Source organism: Athene noctua, chromosome 10 (genome assembly GCF_965140245.1).
Source record: "Athene noctua chromosome 10, bAthNoc1.hap1.1, whole genome shotgun sequence".
NCBI classification, from domain to species: domain Eukaryota; kingdom Metazoa; phylum Chordata; class Aves; order Strigiformes; family Strigidae; genus Athene; species Athene noctua.
The window spans coordinates 11,757,076-11,784,483 of record NC_134046.1 but is presented as its reverse complement, the minus strand read 5'-3'; the positions used below and the strand labels follow the sequence as shown (position 1 = coordinate 11,784,483).

At 39.1% G+C, this 27,408-nt stretch overlaps 1 protein-coding gene across 3 annotated transcripts; it reads left to right on the top strand.

Annotated features, from left to right (window-relative positions):
• Positions 1-909: 909 nt before the first annotated feature.
• On the top strand, positions 910-25,922 carry CRBN (cereblon). Of its 3 annotated transcripts, XM_074914463.1 has the most exons (12): positions 922-1,011; positions 3,106-3,167; positions 4,397-4,509; positions 4,676-4,878; positions 5,765-5,914; positions 9,293-9,455; positions 13,574-13,636; positions 14,360-14,444; positions 16,088-16,203; positions 19,204-19,268; positions 20,768-20,899; positions 22,415-25,922. In XM_074914463.1, the coding sequence occupies exons 3-12, from the start codon at positions 4,426-4,428 to the stop codon at positions 22,596-22,598; spliced, it is 1,245 nt and encodes a 414-aa protein (XP_074770564.1). In that variant the 5' UTR covers positions 922-1,011; positions 3,106-3,167; positions 4,397-4,425; the 3' UTR covers positions 22,599-25,922. The 3 variants fall into 3 exon arrangements, with proteins under 3 accessions (XP_074770562.1, XP_074770564.1, XP_074770563.1); XM_074914461.1 differs by lacking the exon at positions 3,106-3,167 and having other exon boundaries at positions 910-1,011; XM_074914462.1 differs by lacking the exon at positions 3,106-3,167 and having other exon boundaries at positions 946-1,011; positions 4,400-4,509.
• The last annotated feature ends 1,486 nt before the right edge of the window (positions 25,923-27,408 follow it).

Genomic DNA, 27,408 nt, shown 5'->3' with positions numbered 1-27,408 from the left:
ACACCGAGGTTTGGCACTACAGAAGACATTAAGCCATGGACGCACCTCAACTACTCTGCCAGCCCCCCACGTGTTTCCTGAGGCATGAGTCCCGCAGTAGTACCGCTTTTGAGGGGGTTATTTTCAAAGCCTGTGCCAAGCGTTCATGCAGTGCTGGGCCTGAGGAGGGGAGCTGTGGTTATGCAGTAGAGGTGATGATGGGCTGGTGGGGCAGGCTGGACCTTCAGCTGTGAGAAGATGATCAGCGAGGCCCAGCAGTGTCCGTCGCACACCGGTACCACGTCTGTCCCACAAATAGCACAGGTTACTTCAACCCTCCTGTGCCCCAGCCTGGCTCCCCTGGCTCTGCGCCTGCTCACATCTCTGCCATCAGTGAGATCCGGCCTCCCTCAGGAATCTCTGCTGGGACTGCACATAACTGATCGTTGTGTTTATAGCTTCGGGCTATTTACCCCAAAGTGATCCACCACGGATTTTATTCACATCCCTCCCCTCTCTCAGATCTCTGAGGGGGCTCAGGCATGAAGGGCTCAGGGCAGCCCGGGGAGGCTCCGGCGTGTCCTCCGGGGAGAGGCAGCACCTGGGGCCCGAGGGACACGCACGGCCTCGTCCCCTGCCACCCCCCGAGCCCCGGGGGGCCTCTCCCTGAGGGGACACGGTGTCGTCCCGAGCCCCCGCGCCCGTCCCTCCCGCAGGGCCCGAGGGCTGATATAAGGGCGCTGGGAGCTGGGGCGGCAGGTGCGAAGCCCCGAGGGCTGGAGGACAGGTCCGGGCCCACCTGCAGCTCCCCGGGAGGCGCCGCTAGAGGCCGCCGGGCCGCCACTCCCGGGCTCGAACGGGCGGCGGCGGCTCCTCCTCCCGCCTTCTCCTCCTCCCGCCTTCTCCTCCTCCCGCCTTCTCCTCCTCCGCCTTCTCCTCCCAGGCTCCTCTCCGGGTAAACAGCGATGGCCGCCGAGGAAGGAGGCGGCGAGCCCCATAACAACATGGGGAACCACCTACAGCTGGTGCCCGGTAATGGCGGCGGCCGGCTGAGGCGCGGGGGGAGCCGGCGGGGCGCCGGGCCGGGCCTGAGGCGCCGGGCCTCGGTGTGTGGGCGGCCTCGGGGGGAAGGGGCGGCCGGGAGGGCTCTGGGGTGCTGGGGAGGGGGCGGGAGGCTGTGTGGGGACCGGGGGTCCCCGCTGCCGGCCTGGGCGGGCGGAGTGCGGCCGAGGGGGAGGCTGCGGGCAGAGGGGGAGCGCGGGGGGGCCCGGGCGGCGTTGCTGGGGCGGCCTTTCGGTGGGCGGGAGGCGGTGCAGGGCTGGTGGAGCTGCAGCCAGCCCACGGCCTCCGACTCGGGCTGCAGGTTGGTGGCTGGCAGCCCGGGCTGGCTGGGCCCGTGATTCTGCGGTGGAAGAAGAGATAGTCAGTCAGTCGGTGTTGAGGCACTGGGGTGAAACATGCTGTGAAGTTCCCACCAAAGTGGGCAAAACGCAGACACTCTTTGTCCATTTGGACCTCTCTAAAACCAAAGTCTGGGAAAAACGTGTGGTTTTAGAAAGTCTCCACCGGATTTAAACGCCTTCTAATGCCATTAATAAAGCAGGGAAGCAGTGCACGGGCCTCGAGAGCAGCCTTGGCTTCCACACGCAGTCCAGGCTTCTGCAGTGTTTGTGCTGGAGTTCGTAGAGCAGCCGGGCTTGTCTGTCCACACGCACCAGCGTAACTCCGCATGGGGGTACCTACTGCACAGTAACGTGCGGTTTTTCAGGTTTGGCATATAGTGCCTGCAAACTGACAGGAGATCGTATGGTTTTGGAAGCAGCTCGTGCTAAACTGGAAAGAACATTATTTCAGAATAAGCTTGCAGAGCACATAGCAGTACGTCCTGCCAGGAACTGATGTAATTTCCTGTATCAGGAAACGATGAGCGTTTTATGCCTGTATATTTAAAATAATATGAAAATATTTCCTCAATGTTTTAGGAAATATAGCCTTACTATTTCCTACTGTGTACCTGTTTTTTAAAATGAGGTTCATATTTCCTCATTTCTACGCAGAGGTGTTGAGAGTAGATCTGGTTGTGTTAGTGGGTCAGCACGAGCATCTGGGAACTCCTAACCTGCCAGGAAGGAAATGTGAGCCTTGGCATGCAGCGTGCCTTCAGCACTTGCCTTTCCCTTGTTTCTGTGTACTGGAGGTCTTGCTAATCTTGCAATAAAATAATCAATAAACAAAAATGTATAGTTAAGGGTGTAAAAGATGCAGTTTATTTTGCCTTCCGTCTCCTGCTCCTGTAGTGTGATCGAGGAGGAGAGTCAAGACGGTGGTGTTTTTTCGACATTCACATGGTGCTGCTGCAGTAAAATGAGTCATCGTTCCTCCCTGCCACCACACAGCAGCTAGCGTGCATTTTTGGCAAGAACGAGCAAAAGTTTGCAGGGCACAGTTCTTTCTAATCAACTGCTGTTAATTCCCTTTGTGTTCAGAAAAACAAGTGAAATGGCCTTGCGCTAAAAGGCCATCAAAACTGCTAATGATTGATGCAACTTGATGAGAGTACATGCAAACCAGAATATAATTTTTGATGGTCAGTTTCCCTCCTCTACTCTGTGCTGCTTCCCCAGAACCAAACAAAAACTTCCTACTCTTTCCCCCCATCAGACTAACCAAAATGCTGGCTATTTTGTACATCTTAAATGTTTTGGAATCGTTTATGGTTGGGGTTCCTAATTGAATATAATGGAAAAGAAATTTAATGTAGAAATTGACTATTTCTTGCAGTAATTAGGAAGACGATGTCTATTGCTTTAAATTCTGTAATTAGATAAAACACCAGAGTGCCTGTAACCTCCTTTATTGTCATGCTGGATCGTTTCTTGTTGAGATAAATACAATATAGGATGGATCCATAACATCAGTGTGTTGTGCTGTGCCTCCTACAGAGAGGGTTTTGTAAACTATGCAATAATTAAAATAAAAGAAAGTAAAGCAGCAAGAAGACCATTGACTAAACATTTTGTAAAGAATACATTTAACAAATGTGTCTGAAGGCCAAAGAGGGAAGGAAAAGGTTCTCTAAATGTAGCTAATAATGTCTTCATTGTTCTCTTGTCCTCCCACTCTCAGAAATAGTAAGATCTTGGTGAAGAGGGCGGTGGTGCTCCCATTTCTGAAGGAAGACTCCTTTTGTAAGATTTGCCTACAGTACCCTTCAGATAAGATAATCACTCCACCTTCTAAATTTTCAACTCTAGATTATTTCTTGAGGTACCAATTGCAAAGGCAGGCAAGTAGATAGACTATTGTAAAGATATTTTTCTGTCTATCTTGTAATGTAATAGCTTTCAAGATGTAAATGATGTTTTTCAGCACCATTGGGATTATCCATTACCCAGCAGTTATTGGTGTAAGAATCCTGCAGATTGGTTTAAAAAGTTTATGATAATATCTATTTTAGATACAGCATGTGTATAAATACTGTTTGTGTTAAAAGAAATAGTACCAAGTAATACAGTTACAAATGTGTGAGCGTTACATTGCATTTGTTTTGGGAGAGTATTTGCAGGCATATTTTGTATGGTAGTGCACAGAGCAGTCTGTGAAACCATTATTTTAGAGAGGGATATATTTTTAAATTATCTTCACTATTTTTTAGTGTATTTTAAAATATCTGTACAGATTTTGTATAGATAAATGCACTATTTACGTTTTCAAAATAAAACATACTGATAACTGTCCTGCCTGACAGTACTTTTAAGATTGACACCTGAAACTGAGAAATGAGAGGAAATTCGTATAATAGTTTAAATACTATTTCATACCTGAAATCCTTTGCGGGGTCATTATTTGCCACCTTAGTAGTTGCCTTTGCAGGGTTTGTGCATGTGCTAGGATTTATGTCTGTTTGGTATGCACACAAGGAGAGACTGACAGCAGTGAAATTGTCTAAAATACCAGAAAGAATCTTTGCATGAATATAGAGCTTCAGATTACTTTTAACTCGCTTTCTTTGTGTGCAGTTATATTGTTTAGGTTTGTGCTACTTCAAATGCTGCATTCAGCAGCCTACAAGAAGTTATCTGGCATCCTGGTGTAGAGACAGAAGACGTTTAGAATAGAGATAAGGAAGTGCTACTGTAGTGAAAATCTGAACTGACAGACTTGTTTATTATTTTCTTCCACAAAAAGTTGTTCTTTAGCCTTTCAGAAAGAAATTACCAGCTTTCAACCCTTTCTATAGAATGGTGATTTTGCCGTAACAGCAAGAAAATTATTTTTCACAAGTTTACACATACAGAAGTTGCTTCCCCGTGAAAGGCTGTAGCCTGGAATATTGAATGTGTGATTCTCTGATTTTTCTCAGTATCTTAGTCTTTGCTGATTGATTTATACACAATGTTCTGTATGTGTTTATTAGCAGAGAGCGAGGAAGAGGATGACAATGAAATGGATGTTGAAGATCAAGATAGTAAAGAAGCTGAAAAGCCAAACATCATTAATTTTGATACCAGTTTGCCAACATCACATGTGGTATGGTTTTTACACATCATCCATTAAATAAGTCTTGAAGATACTTTGACTGTTTTTTTTGTAATTCTGTTGTAATATCCTTAAGCCAAAGACCTAGTTCTAGTCTGTGCTTGTAAATCACCAAAACCTTTTATACTACTGTCACTTCCTTACTTATTGTTTTCAGTATTTAGGTTCTGATATGGAAGAATTTCATGGAAGAACAGTGCATGATGATGACAGCTGTCAGGTGATTCCAGTGTTGCCCCACGTGATGGTGATGTTGATTCCTGGACAGACGTTACCTCTTCAGCTTTTTCACCCTCAAGAGGTTAGCATGGTGCGGAATTTAATTCAGAAAGACAGAACGTTTGCAGTTCTTGCATACAGGTAAAATACACAAGTGGGTTTACTGATGGCATGCAGCATGTATTTTTAGCTCAATTTCTTTGGATACTAAATCAAAAGCAGATGGTTGCATCAGTTCTGTGGTGAATAACATAAGTTGTGGTTTGAAATTGTTTGACAAAACTTGTCTTCTAGTACATAATGAAAAAGGCTTTCAAGTCCTACTGGTTAGCTGCTTGACAGTATCACATGTTTGTGTAGAGAAGCAGTAGGTGTTGATCTGCTGTCCTTGTTTGAGCATCCTTTTGATTTCAGTAACTGTTGGAATGCACTGCTCCATCTTGCTTAAAGAATAAGCCTTGATCTCAAATGTAAAAATCAGATTCTTATTCTGAGAACTGTATTGTTGTAAAGGTATATTTGCTTGGTTTGTGTATGAATTTAACACAGACAAATGCTTCACAATAGAGTTGAGACAGGAGGTGATAGAAAAGCAGAAAAGAGAAAGGCTAATCTGTGCCAAAAGAAGTTGGGAGTGTTCCTCTCTCTTCCCCCCAAATTTACTGTGGTTTAATTATGTAGGAGGTGGGAATAGTTATTTTTATGAAGTCAATCTAAAGAATTTTGCTACTTTCAGCATCTGCATTTCAGATGCAGATACATTGGTGATCCCTGTGTTCCTGGAATTTCATCTCTAGACCCTAAAATAAAACCAAGTCAGCTGTCAAAAACCCTCAACCACACAAAACATTAGAAGTTGCTTTTAAAATGGAAAAATAATGGTTGTGATTAGTTGAAGATATTTTACCAAATTTACTTTTAAGAAGACTTAATTATGTGTAGTCAGTGCAGGTAGACTAACTTGTGAAATCTGAATGAGCAGTTCTGTTTGGAGGGTAGGTAACCTTTTTAATTCTGTTACTTTTAGTAACGTACGTGAAAGGGAAGCACATTTTGGAACAACAGCAGAAATATATGCCTACAGAGAAGAGCAGGAGTATGGAATTGAAACAGTCAAAGTGAAAGCAATAGGAAGACAGAGGTTCAAGGTGCTTGAAATAAGAACCCAGTCAGATGGGTAAGAAAATTATGTATTTATTTCTATGTGCTGCAAATCTTGTTTCACCAAAACATTTACATTTTACTGCAGGTGCATGTGCCCTTTCAGTCACACAATTGACTAATTACTGTAGATATTAACTGAATGCTTAATCAGTAGCTTCTCCGGTTATTAAGGACTTCTGACATTTCCTGTTCTAAGACTCATGTTTTAATAGTTAATAACTTTGCCATGAAGTTCTCTAAAGAATATCTACTTGTAGCTTGATTTGATGTGTGTGAGAACATCTGTCGAAATGACTTTGTTTCTGAAAATTAAGTCAGGAAGAAGATGTTGATTTGCCTGCTTTATGAGTTCTGAAACTTTATTTTAAAATCTCTCTCATCCCTGTTGCAAACCAGATGTGAAATGAGAGGATATGGTGTCAGGTGTGTGCCTTCTGTTGTCTTCTGGAAAAGCTCCCTGAGAGCAACCAGTTTCCATTCCTTTGAAAAATTTTAACTTTCATTTTCTGAAAGGAGACCTTCCTAGAGATGGTCTGCATTGGATGTATGCAGATATTGCACATAACTTTATGTGCAACTGCAGCTCTGAAAGGCTGCAGGCAAGAGTCTGACACTACAACTAATAACAGTTTGCTGCCTGACTTCTATACTTTGAGTGTTCTTTACCTACTGAGACTCAAGAGTGTACAGAAGGAGTCAGCTGCATGATTCAGATATGGAGAGGACAGTAGCTGCCTAGAGGGGGTGTGGTGTTCATGAGAAGCTTCCCATGGAAGGGGAGGACTGGAGTCTGGTAATAATAATGGAGAAACAAGTTGCTTCTGTTGTTTGTTTTTTTCTTTGTAAACCATAAAAGCACACTGAGATTTTTGGATAAATATTTGAATATGAAAATCTTGATTTTTGCTAACCACCAGCAGCCCATCTTTTTCAGTTTCTCAGATACTAAATCTTGTTCATTTTAACCATTGTCACAGTTTAGTACATCCTTCAGTAAGTCTTACCTCTTCCTTTCTGACTGTTTGCTGATATTTCACTGATAGAAATGTGCTACTTCTCCTGTTACTGGTTGACAGTTCTTGTGCTTGTCAAACACACTCAGATTTGATAAGAGTATTCTCTACTGTATTCTAGTCCTGTTTTTTTCAGTGTGATACCTGTGATATTTAGAGGCTCCTCTTCCAGCCAGTTTTATCCTATTATGTAATTAATACCTTTGTCCATTTATAAAAGTGATTAAGACCGTGAACACTTAGTTAAGAGTGTGCCAAGTCTTCTGTCATTTTCAAGTTGTTCTTGACATCATGCTCTGCACCATGTGTTGCATCGTGAGCCGCTGTCAGTGATGCTGTCCAGAGATACAGGCTCCAGATACTGATCCTGTGAGCATGTGATCATTCTTAGCACGATTGCTAGAGGGTTTTGTGATCTTTTCTAGAAGGCCTATAACATTTTACTCCAAATCTGTAGATCTAAAGCTAATCATCCTTATTCTGCTATTGTTCGGTACAATGGCATTGCTTTAGAAAGAGGCCTAGAGGAAGGTCTGGGCACAGGATTTTCATGTACTTTTATGACCTGCAGCTGAGGAAATGAAGAATACATGTGATACTTGCTATTTCTCACTATCAAATATTTGGTAACGGATAACATTCCAAATTTTGCAGCTTTTGCTTGAACACAAGATGGCAGTATGTGGATGACTACAGTAACAGCAGCATTGTTACTGAGAATTCAGTATTCAGAAGCAATTACGATGTACAGTGATTTTGTTGTGGTGTTAAAGCGTTTTATTATGATTTTTGTATCTGCTGACTAGCAGAGATCACTTTTACACAGCACGTTGACAAGTTTCATTCATAAATATGCATTTTTAAATGTATGAAAGAAAGTGAGATCAGTTTTTCTCACCATAGCAAGCTCTACATTTGTTGGAATCACTTACTGTGCAGAGTAAGTAACTTGCAAATATTGCCCATTTTGTGGGTTTGGGGAGAGATGAGTGAACTTGAACTTCTTAGTACTGTCCATGCACTTTGAAGTCTATGTTCTGCAGTTCATTCTGAGGAAATGCTCTCTGCAGGTTAGGAGACACCCTCCAGACTCCTGTACTAGTGTTCTAATTGTTTCTGTGAATGAGCCTGGTAGCTTGGCAGTTCACTGCCGCTGTTGTCTCTACATCAGAGGGATGTAAGAAGGGAACGTGACATAAGAAGAACGTAATGTTCCATGTGTACAAAGAAAACATTTTCATTTATTCAAGGCAGTTAACAAAAATAAGTATTACCAGTCTAAAATAATTTTTTGATAAAGAGGGAAAAATATTTGGCTTCTTAGCAAGAACAAAATTCCCGTAGTTCTTGTTGAAACACTGATTACTAAGTGCTTCTGGCAGAACATAATTTTAATAATTGATAGCAAGTTAACGGCATTTGGTGTTGCCCCTGCAGATAAAATTGGAAATTTGTAATGACGTGCATCTCAATATTTCAGGACTTCTGATGCATAATACTATTAAAATGCAAAGTCTTTTCTGCTAGACAGTATTCTTAGTAGCCACATAACTGTTGCTGAAATCTTGTGGAATAGGTGACCTGGTTGATGCTAGAATATTAAAAGATGATCAGAGTCTGTATCCTGTTTCTGCTGATTTTGAACTCTAGCCTAGCACATATGGTTTTGTGGTTTCAAGATAGCAAACTGCATTTCAGCTAAACTTTCTTTCTGATATGTAATAGCTGACTCTTAGTTTACGCCAGAAGTAACTTGAGGAAACAAAAATCTAAAAATACAGTGCTGAGATGGTAGAATATTCTGCTGTGTTGCCACTGCCAATCTGTCTTTAATTCTGCCGTCACCATCCCAGCAGATGTCAAGTGCTCTAAAATACAAGGGCAGCCAGTTGTATCCCATGGAAAGGGTAGGTAACTGCGAGAGGTGGGGAAAAAAAACCCAAAAACCAACAGCAAAGAAACTTTGCTGAAAAAGTTAAAGCAGTGATCTGTATACCAGTACAAAAAATACTTGGAAAACAGCTAAATCTGTTTTTTAAAGGGAAAATAGAGATTACTTGTGTCTTCAATTTAGGTAGACCAAAGTCCAGTCAGCACATTGGCATTAATAATTTAGCCAGGGGCATGAGACAATCTGTCTTCTAGGATAGTATGTGTTTGGTTTGCTACAGATATACTCTGTTCCCTAAGGTAATCTGATTTACATTAGTGCAACTTTAAAAATCTGGTGAAATGTATTGCTGCTTAAATTCTATAGTACTATGTAGTGATTAGATCTATTACACAAACCTATGTTTTTATAAGCAGTAAAATCCATTTTCTTTATACTCGTGTATATGTGTGTATATCTTATCCTTTTTTCTTTTTGCTTTTATCAGAATCCAGCAGGCTAAAGTACAAATCCTTCCTGAACGAGTGCTGCCTTCAACAATGTCAGCAGTACAGCTGCAGTCTCTCAGCCGATGCCATATATTTCCATCTTCGAAACCTACAGCATGGCAAGACCAAGCTATACATCAATGGTGGCAGAAATATCAAAAGGTTAGAAACTAGTTGTGGGATTTTGGTTTTGTTTCATTGGTCGTTTTTTCCAAATTTTTGATGTTATTTTGAAAATCAATATAAAATTCCACCCCTTCATCTTTAGAAGAGGATGTGCAACTAGAATGCTAGATACTAACCTCCTGTTTTTGTCACATTTTGTGTGATTGTTTATCAGCATCAACAATGGGGAAATACATGATTGGTATTAGGAGTTCTCTTTGGTTTTAATTACACTATTATTAGATTAATAACTTGTATAATAATACATTACATGATTCATATTATTGCAATATTTTTTTTTACATAAACACCTCAGAGTGCTGGTTGATAAAGCTTGTAGATGATGAAGTGTTGGTGGAAAAAAACAGTAAGTTTATAGAATTTAATTTATAGGCAGGTCAAAGAAGCGTCCTAACTTTTACTGACATTGCTTTGACAATAAAAATATTGGCAATCAGTGTTGACAGTGCCAATGCTCTTACTTTGTACTTGTAATAATGATTTGGTTTTGAAATTAAGGAGGCTTTTCTGGTTTTCTGTGACTGTTTGATTTGGGTAGAAGAGGTTTTTAAAGAGCAGAGTTGGTTTGGAGGTAATTCCCAAATTTCAGTGATGGAACGGGAGACCTGTGACGTTTTAGTTGTTTGGAATCACAATTCTGTTTGCTAATTTTGCTGTAAAACCTGTATCAGTTAACAGATTAACTTCTGTATCTCCAGTTACTTGTTTACAGAAAATGTGGATCTGTGTTAGAATGAGAGACTCAAGGGGTTTTTTTAACTCAGTCAAATACTCCCACGCAGGTGATTGTTGGGTAACAACTAGGCTGCACATTATAGTTTTGAGCATGTTTTATGTTGCACTTTCATCTTGTAAACTTTTATATAACACATATCTAAAGTTCTTGCTAACTTTTGTGCTTAGTCATTACCTTTGTCAGATCACAATATTTCTACACAATCCATTTATTCCGGCTAATTGCACATGTATTTCAAAGTCTGGTTTTTGATTTATTGGTATTTGTTCAATGGATGGACCTTCTGGGATACCTAATATGTAATCCCTTCCCTCCCTTCTTCCCCCCCACCTTTTTTTTTAACTTTTTTTTTTGTAAACTGAGTTTAGAAACTTTTACTTATATTTTATTGTGGTACTTGAAGTGACAAAATAAGAAGGGGTCATAGAAATCTCCAATTTTTTAATGCGTGCTGCATATGTTGACATAGTAGTTATTAGTGGAAGATGGCGCGTTTACACACGAAGTGGGTAAATTAGCAGTTCCGTGGTCTTAACGTATTTTTCTTCCTAGAGCTTTTATTATGTATGCAGACTTTACACTTCTCTAGAGAGCTTCCAGAATTTTTAAATGTTTACTTGCCTCCGATTTAAAAAAAAAAAAACCCAAACCACAAAACCAAACCAAAACAAACAAAAAAAGGTAGAGGAGAAATAATCATTATCAGCATGTTGGTGTTGTCATTAGGGAATTAGGTTCTATTTTCCTGTTTTTGCTTCACTGGCACAAATTCTGTCTTTGCTTTTTTACATTATTTTTGCATCACTGCAGTTGTGACAGTACTTGGAATCAGGAGGGAATTCACACTGAGATCACAGGGCACAATTTTCCATAGTCCTAAGTGGCTGATGCCATGCCTAAGCTACAAACTTCTGCATTTCTCAGGAGAATAATAAGGTGTGATTTGTGCAGGAGACAGCTGTGCTGTTTAAAAGGTGCTAAAAGATGCCTTTATACAAGTGAATGTGCACTTTTACCAATATACAGCATTTTCCTTTAGGAGTCTGAAATAAAATGTACTGTCAAAAAGCGAATTTTGCTGGAATAAATTATATTTCCCATGATAAACACCATGCTAGCGTATCGTACCGGCATAGTTACACCAGCAAAAGCCTTTCAAGTGTAAACCTAGCTCTTTCTCAGGCATAGTGCAGGCTTTTCAAAGACCAACTGTCATTAACAGTGGACAAATATGCAAAGCAGGGTTAATGGGACAAAAGTTAGCACTGAGGTCAGTAGGAGAGGGCACAGTGTAACAAGGCAACCTGGCGTTTCTGGAAAAACTAAAATTGTAGCTTGCTTACTTATTATTTAATCCACCATTTCAGTCAGTGGCCTATAAAAGGAAAGATGCCTTGAAGTCTTCTGTATAGGTAGAGATCTTTGGAACTATCTCCAGAAATTAATATAGAATCCTAGTAACTGTCCTCGTTGTCAGATGCAGTTAAGGTTTGGACTTACTTTTTCTTCAGTGGTTTTGAACTCTGTTCCTCCTCAAAAAACAAACAAAAAGCCTCATTAATAACAAAGAACTATTGATTCTCCGAGTAATTGAACAAATTCATCTGAATTAACAAGCCCAGAAACACTATGCTGGGGGGGCGGGGGCAGAAATCCCTTTCCGAGGCTGATTCTGTGTGATGATAGCTGAAGTGCAGTGCACCCACTAAGAACATGTTTTGCAGACAGCAATGAAGATCCAGAGTTAAGACCCATTGCCCTGTTGATCTCATTCACTCTGATACCAGTAGAACTGTGACTGTTTTCAATATGGTGGCTTGTACCTCTGCATGTACTAATATAATGAAAAATGTCAGAAAATGGAAGCTGCATTTTTAAGAACAGTTTCTGCTCCATACAAGAGCTGACCCTGTGTTAGAAAATATACTTGTTGATTAAAGCAGTAACTTGAGTTTTGGTGATCCTGAATTCTGTCTTCAAAGTATCATTTATTTGCTGTGAATTTTAATCTCTATTGCCTGATTTTTCTCATTTGTAAAATAAGGATAGTTGCCCTCAAAGGGAAAATTGATTTAATTTGTCAGTATTTACAGTACAGTTTGAGATTCTCTTTTGGAAAGCAGTGTGGTTGATTGATTAACTAAGCCAATAACCTTACACTGCTGGAAATCTGGTGGTTAAGGAATGCAGTTATAATCTAGGTTTCTTGTCTGTAGGATACTCACAAACTGCACGCAAGCTGAAGATTTTTTTTTTTAGAGGTGATATTGGTGGCCACTTGTATTTTGTTCCTCCAATGTGCTAAGTGTTGTCGTATAGATATTTCTGTACACAATTCAAATAAACATGTTAGTCACATTCACAGTGAAGTATGATACAGTAGTATTGGACACTCTTATTAGTAAAATTTGTATTTTGAAAGAATACCTTTCAATAAAAACTAGTAGTGAGACCTTCAGGGAATTTTTTTTTTTCCGCCTCCACATTTGTTTCTTACTCAGTGCTTCATTTGGGTCTAAATGTTTTCTTCATAAGATGCTGTTAAAAGGATATTGTACAATATTTTCTTCACTGTCTGTGGATAGTTACAGTAGAGCTGGTTTTAATAGCTTTTCAGTAGACTGGCACAAGCTCTGATGTTCAGTAAACATTTTTGAAAATGTGATTTCCATTAATAATAGATATCAAATAGAGAGAGTAGCAATATGCGATTAAACATTAAGACTGCCCAAGTTTTCTTAATCAATAATTGTTCTGCTGTGAGAAAGCATCCTCTGGAACTCCTGACTTGCGTGTTGGTATTTTTAGTTAGGTTTTAAACAGATTAGTTTTCCATTTTAAAAATATCCTCATATATCCATTGGATTTGTATGTCAGCGTAAAATACCTGATATGGCCCATTAATCTCCTTCTGTCATTTTATTTATTATGCATTTGACTAAATTGATATGAATAGTTCAATTACCTCACATTGTGGTTTGTTTGTGGTTTCTAAAGTAGCAACAGTTGGTAGAGACTAAGGAACAAAGCACTGTTTCATAGTACTTAGTTTTTGAACTGTCTAAATTTTCAAATAGATGCTCTTTTGAAAGGCATAACTTCTTATTACTAAGCATTAGAAATACTTTCAATGCTGAGATGGGTTTTCTAAGAAAATCCATATATTGTCTGTCTTATACAGAAGTCTTAGCTCACAGTGCATTTGAGAAGTGGTTTTGAAGCTTCACACTTAAGTACTGGTCCTGATGGTCATAATTTGATGTGTCTTTAAATAATAAGGTATCTCTCCTCAGTTTTATTTGTTTGCACAAGAACTCTCCCTAATGTTAAAGATATAATTTGTGATTTTTGGTTTTAGAGGAAGTTTCACTGTGCAAGTTTGACATCTTGGCCTCCCTGGCTCTACTCTCTATATGATGCTGTAAGTTCACCCTATGTATTACTAATCTACAATTAGTTTTTTATGTTTTAATATCTAATTATTGTATAATGTAAACGCTTTAATTTTGTTGGCTCATAAGTTACATTTTAAAGATGTGTATAGTTTTCCCTTTAGCATGGAAAGAGCAGGAAGGGCTTCCCCCTCTATAGTTCCCTTGTGCAAGAGCCTGTGTCTGGGGTGGATAACAGAGGGTCAGGTTCCTGCTGTGTTACCCCAGAGCAAAAACTCAATCCTCTGTCCCACAGGCTCCAGGTGAGTGTCTTAAGCACCAGGGTGCTGGATAGTCTTAGGGCTGTCTTTCCTGTTGGAGCTGGCTTACTCTTTAAAAAGTACATATTTCTTTATATATGTGTGTGTGTATATGTACATATATATATATGTGGTGTAAGAGAGGCAGGAGTAGGGAGCAGGCTAGTCCTCATTTTGTTTGTGCAGTTCTAGAATTGGATGGTTGTCTCCTTACCTCAGCTGAGAGTTATAACCGCCATGGGCCATTGGTTCATTTTGGCCCCTTTCCCATCCTGTTTTGCTCTTAGTTTAAAATATGTAGATACAAAATGAGTCTGTAATTACTGTAAGTCTTAAAAAGCTAACGTCTGCTTAGGGAAAATAGCTTACTCTACATTTTGCTTCCTTTTTTTTTTTTTCCTAAGAAAACAGAAATACCTATGTATTTAAATTAGGCTTTTCTTCTAACAAAAGGAAACCTTGATGGAAAGAGTCAAGAGGCAGCTACATGAATGGGATGAAAATCTTAAAGATGAATCTCTTCCAACAAACCCAATAGGTATGATGATGTTGAGCTTATGAACTCAAATTTTGGGCTTGGGTGGTTTTTTAAGAAAATAAGGCTTAGATAGTTACCTTATACTGTAGTCAATCTCTTGCTTCCAGTTTCCAATAAATTTTGGTGGTTGACTTTGACAAAAGGATGATAGAGCTTTTAAAGACATGAACATCCTCCAACTGTGCCAAAACATCTTCAGTAAAAGAAATAGAACTGTATTGTGCTCCGTGGCAGGAGGAATGTGATGTGTTTCATAAGAAAACAAGAACCAAAACCATACTAGATTTAAAAAATAATTATTACATAAGTCTAAGTGTTAGTATGTATAATCTCTTTGTTCTTACTTCTTACTACCTCTTATCCAACATGAGGGAAAATAGCACCAGTAACCTGATCACAGAAAGCTGGGATAAGATTTCAGGCCCTAACAGGTGTTGAAGTAATGCCCCACTGAACAATTCTGTTTCTCTGTTCAGGTCTCTAGTGTCTACTAAGATGGAAATTTCAGTTGAAGCCTTTCTAAGGCAAAAAACATTCTTTCCTCTGTAGACTCTCAGATGCCTAGTAAGGGGGAAATTCAAACTGCAACCTTCAATTAAAGTAATTTAAGCACCAGATGCAGGTCTGGGCTCAGTTTTGATGTACATGGAATGTTTCTGATTTGCCTAAAGTAGTGGTTGCAAGTACTACCCTGCTGCTTTGCCTGGAGTGCTGCTTAGAGGGCCATATATGAAATAACCTAAAAACAAACAAATCCAGTACTTTTTTGGTACTTCTTTTTCTCGTGATTCACAGCACACTGATATTTTGCTGACTTTAATTTTCAGCATTTGAATTTTTTAGAGGCTGTGAGGAATAGGATGGTTTCCAGCTTAGCAAGATTTTTGTTAGAAAAATTAAAGAATGGCCTCAGTGAAGTCCACTACCACTTGTGTTTGTGCCTTTTAATACCCAATTGAAGTCGCTGCCTGAGAATTTATTATCATATTAAAACCTTTTTAAAAAAAAAAAAAACCAAAATCTGTCTTCTTGACTGAATATTTTTGGATCTAATTTTGGTCTCTATTCAAATGTGGAAAAAAACCCTTCCAAAACCTCCAAAAGTGAGTGTATACAGAGTATGTCTTTTTTCTTCTCACAATATAACAGTAAAGAATACTTTCTTAGTACTAACATGAGTTATATAACTTGGTTGTAATTTATGAAGAAAGTCTGTGTTTGGGTTTTTTTCTTTAATTTTTTCTTCTCTCATAAAAACATGTCTGTCTTTTTTTGAAAAAAAATGAGAAAGTGCAAGCATAACGATAACCACCAGTGGTGGGAAACTCATTAATTCACCATCAAATTGGAAGCCTTTATCTGACAGTGTTCTCTAGGGATCTGTTCTGGTTTTAGAATCCATTACCTTACCAGCATTGTTCAGTCTCCATCACTGGTGTTCTTCAAGTGGGGATTAGACAAGTATCTTAGAAGAGGTTTTACCTGTATGTGATCCAGCCTTATAGGGCAGAAGGATGTACCAAGATGACCTCTAAATGTCTAGTATAAACTGAAGTTCTAGCACTCTGTTTGTAACTGCGTAGAAATAATAGGTTTTACTTCTCTCTAAAATGCTAACAGGCCTGGTACTTTCTCATTTCTAGATTTTTCTTACAGAGTTGCTGCTTGCCTGCCAATTGATGATGCATTACGTATACAGTTGCTTAAAATAGGTAGTGCTGTTCAGAGGCTGCGGTGTGAATTAGATATTATGAACAAAGTGAGTATTTTTTTTTTCTTGTCACTAAATTGTTCTCACCAAAAAAAATAGGAGTGATTACAATCTCTAACAAAAATATATGAGATTTCCAAATAATGCTTCTAGAGAGTGAATTTGGGTGTTCTTTTTACTTCTTCCTTCCCCTTTAAAAGTTGTTTAGGAAAGGAAGTGCTCTCTCAATACTAGACTTTTATTTTTGGCAGCAGGCAAGAAACATATTTGCTTTTGTTAGAAATCGTATTTCAACACCTCGCAGCATCTTTTTAGCCAAGAGATGGTGCTAGAAGTTTAGTGTTTCTCATAAGCATCTTAAGAACATCATAACCCCATACTGACAGTATAATACACCACAGTCAAGTAGCATTGTGCTATGAAAACTCGTGGATTTTGTAACAAAAGAGAAATCTTTGTAGTATTGAGCTATTGAGTATAAATCTTAAGTATTGGGATGAAAGGATTTTTGCAAAAATGTGTATTAACTTGTGAGGCAAAAACATATATTAAGTTTTTAGGGTGTTTAAAAACTTTTCTTCCCTTCTTTCCATTGCCATAAGTACATAATGCTTTTATATGTAGTATGTTAAAGTGGGTTTTTTTACATAGTACATTTCTTTATAATATATATTTTATTAATATCTACTGTAAGCAGTATATTCTAACTGATAATGCAGCTAAGTATCAGTCAACCTCACATTGAATTGACTGTTTTAGGAACAGCATTTTCAACATCTGACAGCAGTTCAGATTGTTGTTCTCTTTTCAAAGAGAAAATGCTGAAAAGAGCCATTGGTGTAAATGCAAGTTTTAACTGTAAACTTGTTGATGTGTTCGACAGTGGTAGCTGAAATACTTACTATTCAATTCATGAATGGAGAGACAAATTACTATTTTTGTTAATACATTCATATCACGAAGAATAGCTATATGCATCCTGATTGACCCTTGCCTTTGTGGTTGTAAGCTTGCTGGCAGTGGAAATTTTGCCTGTTTTCCTTAAAAGTACTGCCTATTTCTGAGGAAAAGAGAACCAGAATATTATTTTAATACTGTTCCTCTTCCTAAAGTTCTTGCATCAAAAATCTAAAAGGGAATATATAGAGAAAAGGAGTCGGAAAACGTCTCTTCCAAACTGAGACAAAAATGGACAGGTTTTCATGTGAGGCTCTAATCGGATTAAACTGCATTTGTCTTTCCTGGGTTGTAAACTCTGAAAATATTCTGATATTCAGATGCTACTAAGAACTGTTTATGTTCAGTACATTGTATATTTTCTATAAATCCCAAAGACACAGGAGGACTTACGTTACCCTCACAAAATACAAGGTAAAGTTGATTTTTAGCCTACACCAGAAAGGTGTTTTCTTCATCAACATGTGACATTCTGTGAATGTGTTTAACTGTTCTGTATTAGTGTGAGAATGGTAAGTGCATTATGGGTTTTTGGAGTTTTTTAGCAACACTTATTTTGGTGAGACCCAATCTTTTAAAACCAGAGTTCTTTAATAAGAAGAGGTGCTCTGGCAACATAGTGTGTATTGGGGGTACTTGAGAAGGATGGACTGAACGTGTTTCACTGTTCAGAATGAAATTTCCAGTAATACAGTGGATTGTAAGACTGGATCCATTTTCTTATGTCTCTGATACCAGTGAATTGTATTGCACTTTTAATAGCTTTTTTCTGTTAATATTAAGACAGTTAACTGTTTGTGTGCTTATTTTTAAAGGAATGTACTCACTCACAAGTGTAACACTTCTGTGAACTCTGCTTGAGTGCTAATTGTGGTAATTACATTTAGAAATGGAGGGATGGAAATAAGTAGCTGTCTAAATTGGCTTCCGAGAGGGATATACAAGCATTAGATTATAAAGTAAGGATGATATAAAAGAGTAAGCTGTAGTAGGTGTTAAGGGTTCACTGGTAGGAGAGGAAGGCCAAGTGAGCTTTAGGAAGTGAAATTAACTGGTGTATGATAAATAGTATCTGTGTAGTAGAGCAATCTTCCTTCCTCAAGTCTCCAAGGTCAGTAGACAGTGTGGTGACAGTGTGGGGCAGAACCAGTGTCACCTACAAGGAGGAAGCTGGAGGAAGTTGAAATGCAACAACAAGCCCAGAGGATCTGAGTAGAGGAAAGGACAGAGTAAAGGCTGACGTAAGCCTGTGTGGTATCACACAAGTGGGGTGCAGGACTCGGAGCTCAGGGAGCCTCAGAAGCACAAGCTGTGATTTACTCCAGGTTTGAAAAGATTATGCACTCACACAGGGACTTGTCCAAGTGAAGATCCTGGGCACAGCATTTTGTTCCAAAATATAGTGGATCATTTTTTGGGTAATTTCACAAGCATTACCCTTAAAAAGAGGTAGAAGTAATGCACCTCTTCAAAATTAATGGTAGTGTTCTGCTAAGCTGATCTAAATGCTTATTTTCTGGGCAGTGTCAGTGATGAATTGTTTCATTCTACTTCCTAGAAGTTGTAGAAGAGAAATTAATCTGTTAAAATCTTTAAGAGAAAGATCAATACATCTTACATATTTTGTGAGAAAATTAAAACCATTGATCTGAAGTACTGTCAAATTTTAGAAAGACTTAATGAATGCATTTGTACTCATCTGCCTTTTCTGTGTTGTATTTTAGAAGAGCAAAGGTTTTTTCTAAATTAGCTTTTAGAGACCTTAGAAGGTTGACTCATTTATTATCTTTGTGTAGTCAGGTCCTCTTCTGTGTGTAGATATTGGGGGGGCGGGGGTGGGGGCGGGGGGTGTGGGGTATATAAAACCATTTTGTCTTTCACATAACAGTGTTTGCCATAAATGAGTAAAATGCATAGAAAAAAATTCATCCTTTGATAGAAGGAGAAAACATAAGTGACTCCTGCCCAGATAAACAAAAGAATTGGTACAAATTCTGCTCTGAGGGAAGGAGAGACATTTTTATTATTTGCCACTGTGCTAACAAGCGTCTGGAAATGAATGAAATTACCTTTTTTGTTTTTCTTTTCAAGTGTACATCTCTCTGTTGTAAGCAATGCCAAGATACAGAAATAACTACGAAGAATGAAATATTCAGGTGAGTTTATTGCTCTTAATTTTTGGGAGGTTCTTAATCAGAAACATTGACATGGCAAAACAGATTAAGCTAGGTTATTTCTTCTAACTACTGTGTTTTCCACAGCTCTAATAAAACTTACGTAAATATTTATAGGAAATTTTCTTTATAAAACAAAGCGGGTTACTTGAACTTTTTTAATAAAAAATTAAACCAGAACATCACCATGTCTATTGTAACGGCAGTTAGTGTGAAAGGCCATGTTACACCTCCTAGTCTAGCACCTTGCCACTGAAGAATACGCACTCTGTGGTGACTTTTGAAATACAAATTTGTTACGCAGAATTTTTTTGTCCTGTTATTTCTGAATAAAGCTCGTGAGATTCCAAATTTTATTTCTCAGCACTTTGTCCCTACTTCTGTGTGTCAACAAGCTTCAACAGCAGATTAAAATGGATGGTATAGATAGGCTCCCAGGGTGTTGTCATGTAAGGAAATTGCCTGTTTGTTATTCAGCATTGCGATACTTCTTTTATTTTAAAAATAGATGGTTTAATCCTGATAACTGCACTAGGCAGTATGTTCCCATTAAATATTTGACCTATATGATATCTGCCATGTTTGATGATAAGACTGTACATTTTCTAAATGCTGCTTCTGGCACTCTTGTCACTATTTTAATCTGGTGTAACTAATATCTGTCCATCACCTATGATAATGTGAGCGTTTAAAAGATGTCTTGATTTTTAGACTCTACACAGTTTTCCTTTATCAGTGTGATAAGAAGCTGATGTGGTAATTAAAAGCCATTTCTTACCTTCTAATTGAATAATGGATTCCAGAAACCATGATCCCTGCTGTGTCAGTATGATGTACTTTAACAGCAGAATAATGAGAAGTTAGTGTAATGAATGAACGTTTTTGCTTACTTTTAAAGTTAGATTTAAAGGTAGCGATATAGATGGTTTTACTGGAAGTTACTGTTCAGAAGCAGCAAGTAAAGTAAATTGTGAGTATTGCGTACTTTTATACTGAACTGTAGGTTTGAGGGAAAGGTTATTAACTACCATAAATGAGGTAGTTCATGGCATCCTGTCAGCTATCCTCTGAGTAACTTGTCCCCTATAACAAACAGCTGGCGAGGTCCATCGGAACACAAGGATGTTTTAGTCCTTACTTGTGAAAATCTCTTTTTAAATACCTTTTCTGAAGTAGGGACATAATAAGTTGGAAAACAGGCATAATTTGTGTCAGTGAGGATTGTGTTGGATTACAACACTGGACATTTAAATTTCTTCAATTCTGAGAAAATGTGACAATGACATTTTACATTAGTATCTATTTTCTTCCAGATTTTAATAATATAATTAAAGGTGCTTCTTTTTCTACAGTCTAAAGTGGTTCTTTTGCTATGGAAAATAGTTTTAGGCGTGATTTGCCATTTTTCCTCTGTTTACGTTTGACAGCCTTTGTTTTCTTGTTTCCTCCTTGAACTTTGCCAAAATTATTGTCTGTTGCAGTTTATCCTTATGTGGACCCATGGCAGCATATGTGAATCCTCATGGGTACATCCATGAAACCCTTACTGTATATAAAGCCTGCAACTTGAATCTCAGTGGACGACCATCGACGGAGCACAGCTGGTTTCCTGGGTAATAACAGTTAAAGAAATACTACTAGTAAATGGCAGGAATTTGGTTGTAAATGCATTCCTGTGATGTTGGAATAGTAAATACTTTTTTTTTAAACATAAATCTTAATTTTGTTCACATGAAAAATAGGAAAGTGAATTTAGACTTTCAAACATAAAATTCGGATAGAATGTTTTTTGAATTTCTCTTTAATTTTTTTAAAACGTGGAAGTCTTAAGATTTTAAAACATAGTCTAGCACCTGGCAGCTGTAAGCAGGATACTGATTGTCTAGGAGTTTCTTTGTGTATAATTTTGTATAAGGTACAACTAAAATCACAATTGCTGTTTCCACGCAGCTTTCTTTGATCATAAAGTAAATAAAGTGCAGATAAAACCCAGAATATATAAATGCAGTTATTCTACTAAAATACTTTTTTAGATCTAAAACCTGAATACTTTACATGAATCTAAAAATTACTAACATTTGTATTAATCTGATTACCTTTGATTTTTATTAGTCCATCTCTCTGAAACAGTAGCAGAATTAACGGTCAAGATGTAAAATTTTCCCTAATAATGACAGGTCTTGCATCAAAATGTCACCCCTCTCTGGTAGCTTAAATTTAGCTTTTGTGGCTAGATAAGCTAAACTCATTAAAAGTTTGAATATTTAACTCTTAAAAATATGTGAAATGTCAAACTATTTGAATCTTAGTTTCACAAAATTATTCTTTAAATATGTTTTCATCAAATCATTCTTTTGTGTGGTCCCTTATGTGCCAGAGTGTCAAAAATTGTTTTTCTGTCCCGTTGGCTGTCATGTCCTCTTCTAAAGCAACATAAAATAATACGTGGCTGTATCTGTAGCCAGTTCAGGGTTTTCGACTAATGCATGTACACATTTACTCTTCCATTTTCTCCTTTTGATCATGGGGGGGGTTGTTTCTGGCTTATCAGATCACATTGAGTAATGACTTGGAGGGTTTACGGCATATCTGTCACAAGACATGCATGCTTTAAGACTCCCTGAAGAAAACTCGTGGCTTGTAATATCTGGAGTTGATTTTCCTCATCCTTATGTGTCTTCTCATCTCTTTTCTTCTGTGAGGGTTTTGAAATATTCATGTTCTGCCTTGTAAAACTGTTAAAGAAAAGCTCTGTTGCTTTGGAAAATGCAGTTCCCTGTTAATCTAGGAGCAGTGCAAAAATCACTTTTATTTCTGTTAAGGAATTTTCTGAGAAACGTTTTCTGACTTTAAGGCACACCACATTTTATCATACTGTTGAAATGTGCTAATAAAATGCTTTAGTTTGTTTCTCTATTTGAAGGCTGATTTTTTTTTAAATTTAAAAAATTTTAAGATCTGTGTGGTTTTTAGATGGGAGCTGGGCACCTTGATTCCTCAAGATTCTTTGAAAATCTAGCTTGAGACTAGTATTACCTTCTTACCTGACGAGCGAGCTGTGTTCCAGTCTTTTTAAAAATGTCTTTTCCTTACATGTGGGCATCAACCTTCTATTTTGTTTTTGGTAGGTATGCCTGGACTATAGCCCAGTGCAGAATCTGTGGGAACCATATGGGATGGAAGTTCACAGCTACCAAAAAGGATATGTCACCTCAGAAATTCTGGGGATTGACACGGTCCGCTCTCCTGCCGCGGATTCCAGAAACAGAGGACGGCTCAGGCCAGGATAGATCGCCGTTGCTGTGCCTGTAATCTGGTAACCTGCTGTGGAGATGAACAGGCAGTAGTCTGTCTCTTAAATGCGTATGCTCAGTTCTGCTTCTGATGCTTACTTAAACTTTAAAAAACCCAAGAACCCGCACCCACACACTAAAACCCACCAAACAAGCAGGCTCGCTACATTTGGGTTTGGTGTACATCCACATTACTGTTGTTTGAGGCACATGGAGAACTGAAGGCTGAATCTTTGAAATGACAGCTGAGGAGAGGAGGTGGCATGAGACACCAAGAGATTGATCTGATCCATCTGGACAGACTTGAGACTGAACTTTCTCCTTCCTTGCATAACTTCAGAACATGTTTACTGCTATCAACTTGCAGTGAAAGAAGGTGGGGGAAACTAAAATTACAAATAAGCAGAGTATAATTTATGCAATATATGTATGATGGTAGATATAAGTTACTTGCTGCAGAGTATTTTCCATAATACACTTAAAAAGTGTTTTTGCTGAGGACCCCTGTTTCTAACTATGTGGAATACTTCAAACTTTACACTCGTGCTGTTTCTTAGATATTTGCTAAATAACCACCGAAGAGTGTGCAAGACCGAAGTGTCTTTTCTGACTGCTCCTGTGTTGGCAATGTCAGTGGCAGTGCTGTAGCTGGCAGAAGTGTTCCTGCTGCCTGCAGCTGGAGCAGCTGCATTACAGGATGCCCTTTGAAGGAACCCAGGGCAAGTATTTGGTCCTTACAAGTTGTCTTATCTATTTAGTCTGTTTGACTTTAGAAGTGTTAAAATTTAAAATATTTATTCAAAATATGCAGGTCAGTCCCAGAACTTAAACTACATTGTCATTTACTGTTGAACGTGCTTACATGTGCTTCTCAAAATTATTTCTGTGAAGATCAGTTTATGAGCAAACACGTGCAGGGTTGTGTGAAGTACGCTGTAAAATACATAACTGACAATTGTTCAGTAGTATTTATGTTGACAAGGGGGAGGCAACATCTCTTTTTTTCCTTTTACACTTTCTTATCGTAATGTGAAGTTTCACATTATCACCCCCTTACCTTACAAACAGCAAAAGTTTCTAAATAAAAGAGAAATAAAGGACAGTGCTTTTTTTTTCTTTGAAGTGCTGTCTATGCTACAGAAATTGGGTGCCAAAATGAGGCACTTTTTGCCGCTGATTTATTGGGGTTTTTTTTCCTCAGAATGCACTTTGGTGATGAAAACTGAAGATTTCTTCAGTATGTGTGTGTACCTACACAATTGTTTTTCTTTTGAAGCTTTATCATTCACTCTTTATTTCTTCAAGTAAATCTTTGAGAACTTGTATTGTCAAATACACAAACCACAAAACTCCTTAAGATTTAAGACATCAGCCACTGCTTGCTTGTTCTCGATCATGCTGCTACACCAAACGTATGTAGCATGGACAGATCACTCCCACAAAAGGCCGAGTCGGCTGCTCTCCACAAAAAAAGTAGCTGATTTAAAAGGGAGCGTGGTACCTGCTATGGTGCAGCTGAAAGAATACCCAGATGTGAAGAGATGCCGGGTGCTGAAAGGCTGTTAGGGTAGTTTATCATGCTAGGTGTGTAGAAACTAATGATTGTGTAACTCAGGTTTAGTTCTTTGGAGCCTTCTACCTCTGTGCTTCTGTGATAAGTTTTGTTCTCTCCGTAGACATCTTTAACGCTGTGTTTAATTTTGTGTGCAGTGCTCTGACTTGCCAGTGAACTGTGAAAAGCAATACTACTTTGAATATAATTCTGAACAAATAGAGGGTGAATGATGGCTCATTTTCTTCAAGAAAACATTCTGTATTTTGATTATGTTTCTGTAATAAGCTTTCAAAAGGCTGAAATGATAAGCACTAGTGTGAGAGTGAGACTGTGAAACCTCTGTACTTGGATAACCACTTGGCTTTCCCCTCCCGCCCTGCACACTCACCCACACACCAACTCACAACACACGTGTGCATGCACACACACATGGCTTAGCTGTAGGCTTGGTTTATTTTTTCCCTCAAAGATACCTAGTATCTCTTGTTTCTGTTACCCTCAGTAGGACTCCTTGGTGGCAAGAAGTTTGAGGGTGCTTTAAAGTACCTTCTGCTGCCATTCAGTGGAAGTATTCACTGAGGGTATTGATTAGTGAGGCTTTGAAAATGTTTGTTTTCTCAGCTGTCACTGAACTTCATTAAGGTCTTTGGCTGAGTCTTTTGGACTGCCTCAAGTTAAAATGGCATTATGTTGGCAATGTTTGAATACAAATTAGGCAGATTTTTGGTATTGTGTATATATAGTCAAATGTAAACTGATATAATCAAGTGAGAAGTCAGGAGTAAATTTAGCACTAATTTAATTTTATTGTTGATGATGTTGTCCCATCTGCCTAACCTTCTGTGTGATGTTTGCCATTTCAAATTCTGTGACACTTTCCAGGTTGAGAACAATTGTGATTGTGGTTGCCGTGCAGATGATGAATCCTGCCGCGGTGAAGCTGGCCATTACAGTGCTACATGTGTGCGTGCTCAAAATGTACAGGGCAGGTGGGGCGTCGTGAATGGTTCTACACATTGGTTGAAGTTTTCTGTGTGTCTTTTCTCCTTTTTGGAGAGAAAACTACTGGACTGGGATTGTGGAAAATTATTGCTGACAAATATGGTCATCATAAGCTTTTGAGAGCTAAATCACATTTTACAAGAATTTCCTGTTTTTACTGCATTCATTGGTTGGTATGTAGTTTCATGCATTAATTAATCCAATTGATCTGCTGGCTGCTGCCAGAAGGGGTTATTTTTTTTCTCTTTTCTCCCACCATAATCTCTGCCCTTCTGACATGAGAGCTGGGATTGGTGTCCTGGCTCCCAGTGGAGGAAGGAGGGACAAACAGGCATCTTGTGGGGACAGAGGAGGGACTGCCCTGCTCAGTAGCAGATCCCGGCCGCATTGGAGTACATGTAGCATAGAATTGCTCATTTTCAAGCCATCCTTAACAGTAGCATAAAGACGTCATACAATCGGAGCCTGTAATATTGCAAATTTTCGTATATTTTAGTTTAGTTTTGATGAATAGGTAGAATCACATAGGACATTTGCACACTGGGTTTAAAAGATGTTCAAATACTCTACCATTTGTTTTTCTAATAATGCTATTTTTGTATGTGCTACAAATCATTTTGTTTCTCATTGTTTTTTCATCTTTGTTTAATTGCTTTGTAAAAGCCGTGAAAAGGGTAGCACATTCTCTGCTTTAACTCTTCCTTTGTCTGCCTTTTGAGACAAAATTTTCAGAAAAATCTTGTTGCTAGCAAACATTTGCAAAGAATAAAATTCAGTTTGTTTCAGAACTGATTTTTCTTTCTTGCTGATTGTTGGGGTGGGTAGAAAAAAATGTTTTGAGTTTACATTGTGTTTTAAACTGGTTAGCTGCAAAAAGTAGTATGTAAGCTGAAGGAGTTTCAGCTTCAGATAATGTGCAGGCTCAACTGGCAAAGGACAGAGAAAGTAAGAAATAACATGGGGAGAGTGCAAGTTGTCATTCCAGATGTGAAGTCCTTCATCTTGAGCTCTTTTCTCCCTCATCTGTTTACTTTATTTGCTTTAATCCACCTGAGTAGTTCTTAGCTTCCCTCCCAAATTGTTTCCTTCTGCATTAACATCCCAAAGTCGGAAAGCACTGATTGTTTTTCCAGTATCCCCTTTACCTTCTCTTCATAGGAGAAACTGGAGATAGTAGGTAAGTGTATGAGGGTGTTGGGTGGTGGAAGTGTGGAGGAGATGCGTTGAGGAGAGCTGATCAGAGGCTTTGGGTACAGGCTCAGCAGAAACTCCATGAGGGAGGGAGAGAGGAGGCAGGGGTGAGCGGTGGAGCAGCAGTGTTGGGCTGAGGTAGGAGTGGTGGGAAGAACGTGTGAGAGACGAGAAACCAGGCCTGTGAGAAACTAAGACAAACAACCTGGGAAAGCAAAAGTTGAGGCTGATTGAAGAAATGCCTCAAACACTCGCAAGACAAAACTGAGTCACAGGGTGCATGCTGTGGAGGCCAAAGCTGATAACGCTGCCCGATGTAACTGGGGGAGAGAGCCCTGTGGAGACAGGACGGCTCTGCCCTGGGGCACCTGGGCAAATTTCAAGGGCCATGTGTCCGGTGAATGAACTTTGCTTCATTATCCACAAAATGCATATTAAAGTTGACACCCCTCAATATGCTAACGAGGGCTGTCATGATCATGCTAATGACATCATCCCATGAAACACCTTACCCCTCCCTGTACATGGGATACGTAGCTATGTGGGTCGACCTAGGGGACGGACCCAAGGAAAATGGGTATAAATCAAAGGGGGGAAGAAAGGGCTCTCTCTCTCTCTCTCTGCCCCCCCCCCCCCCCCCCCCCCGACCGTCTGGAGAAAGCAGTGAAGGGAAGAAGACGAATGCCAGCGAAGAAGACGGCCGCCTCCTGGAACCCTCGCCGGCGGGATCAGCGCAGGAACCCAGACCGGTGATCTGTATCCCCCCATTCCCTCTATCTCCCTCTCTTCCTTTTTCTATTAAGAAATGCAAAGCATATTATATTGCTCACCACAACTTGCTCTGTACTTGGCCAATTATCATGTGTTCAATTAGTGCATTGTAGGTAGTTAATAAATGCTTGAACTTGGAGACTTGTTGTCCGCTCCAATTGGGGATTTGCGAATCTGAGTCACTTGTCCCCCTCGTCGGAGCGGGACGTGACAGAACGTTAAGCTGCATAAGGCTTCCTCTAAGCCTGTTTCAGCAGGGGTTTAAGTTGCTTTAATTTTAACTAGGAAAGCAGAAGAGAAGTCTAGATGT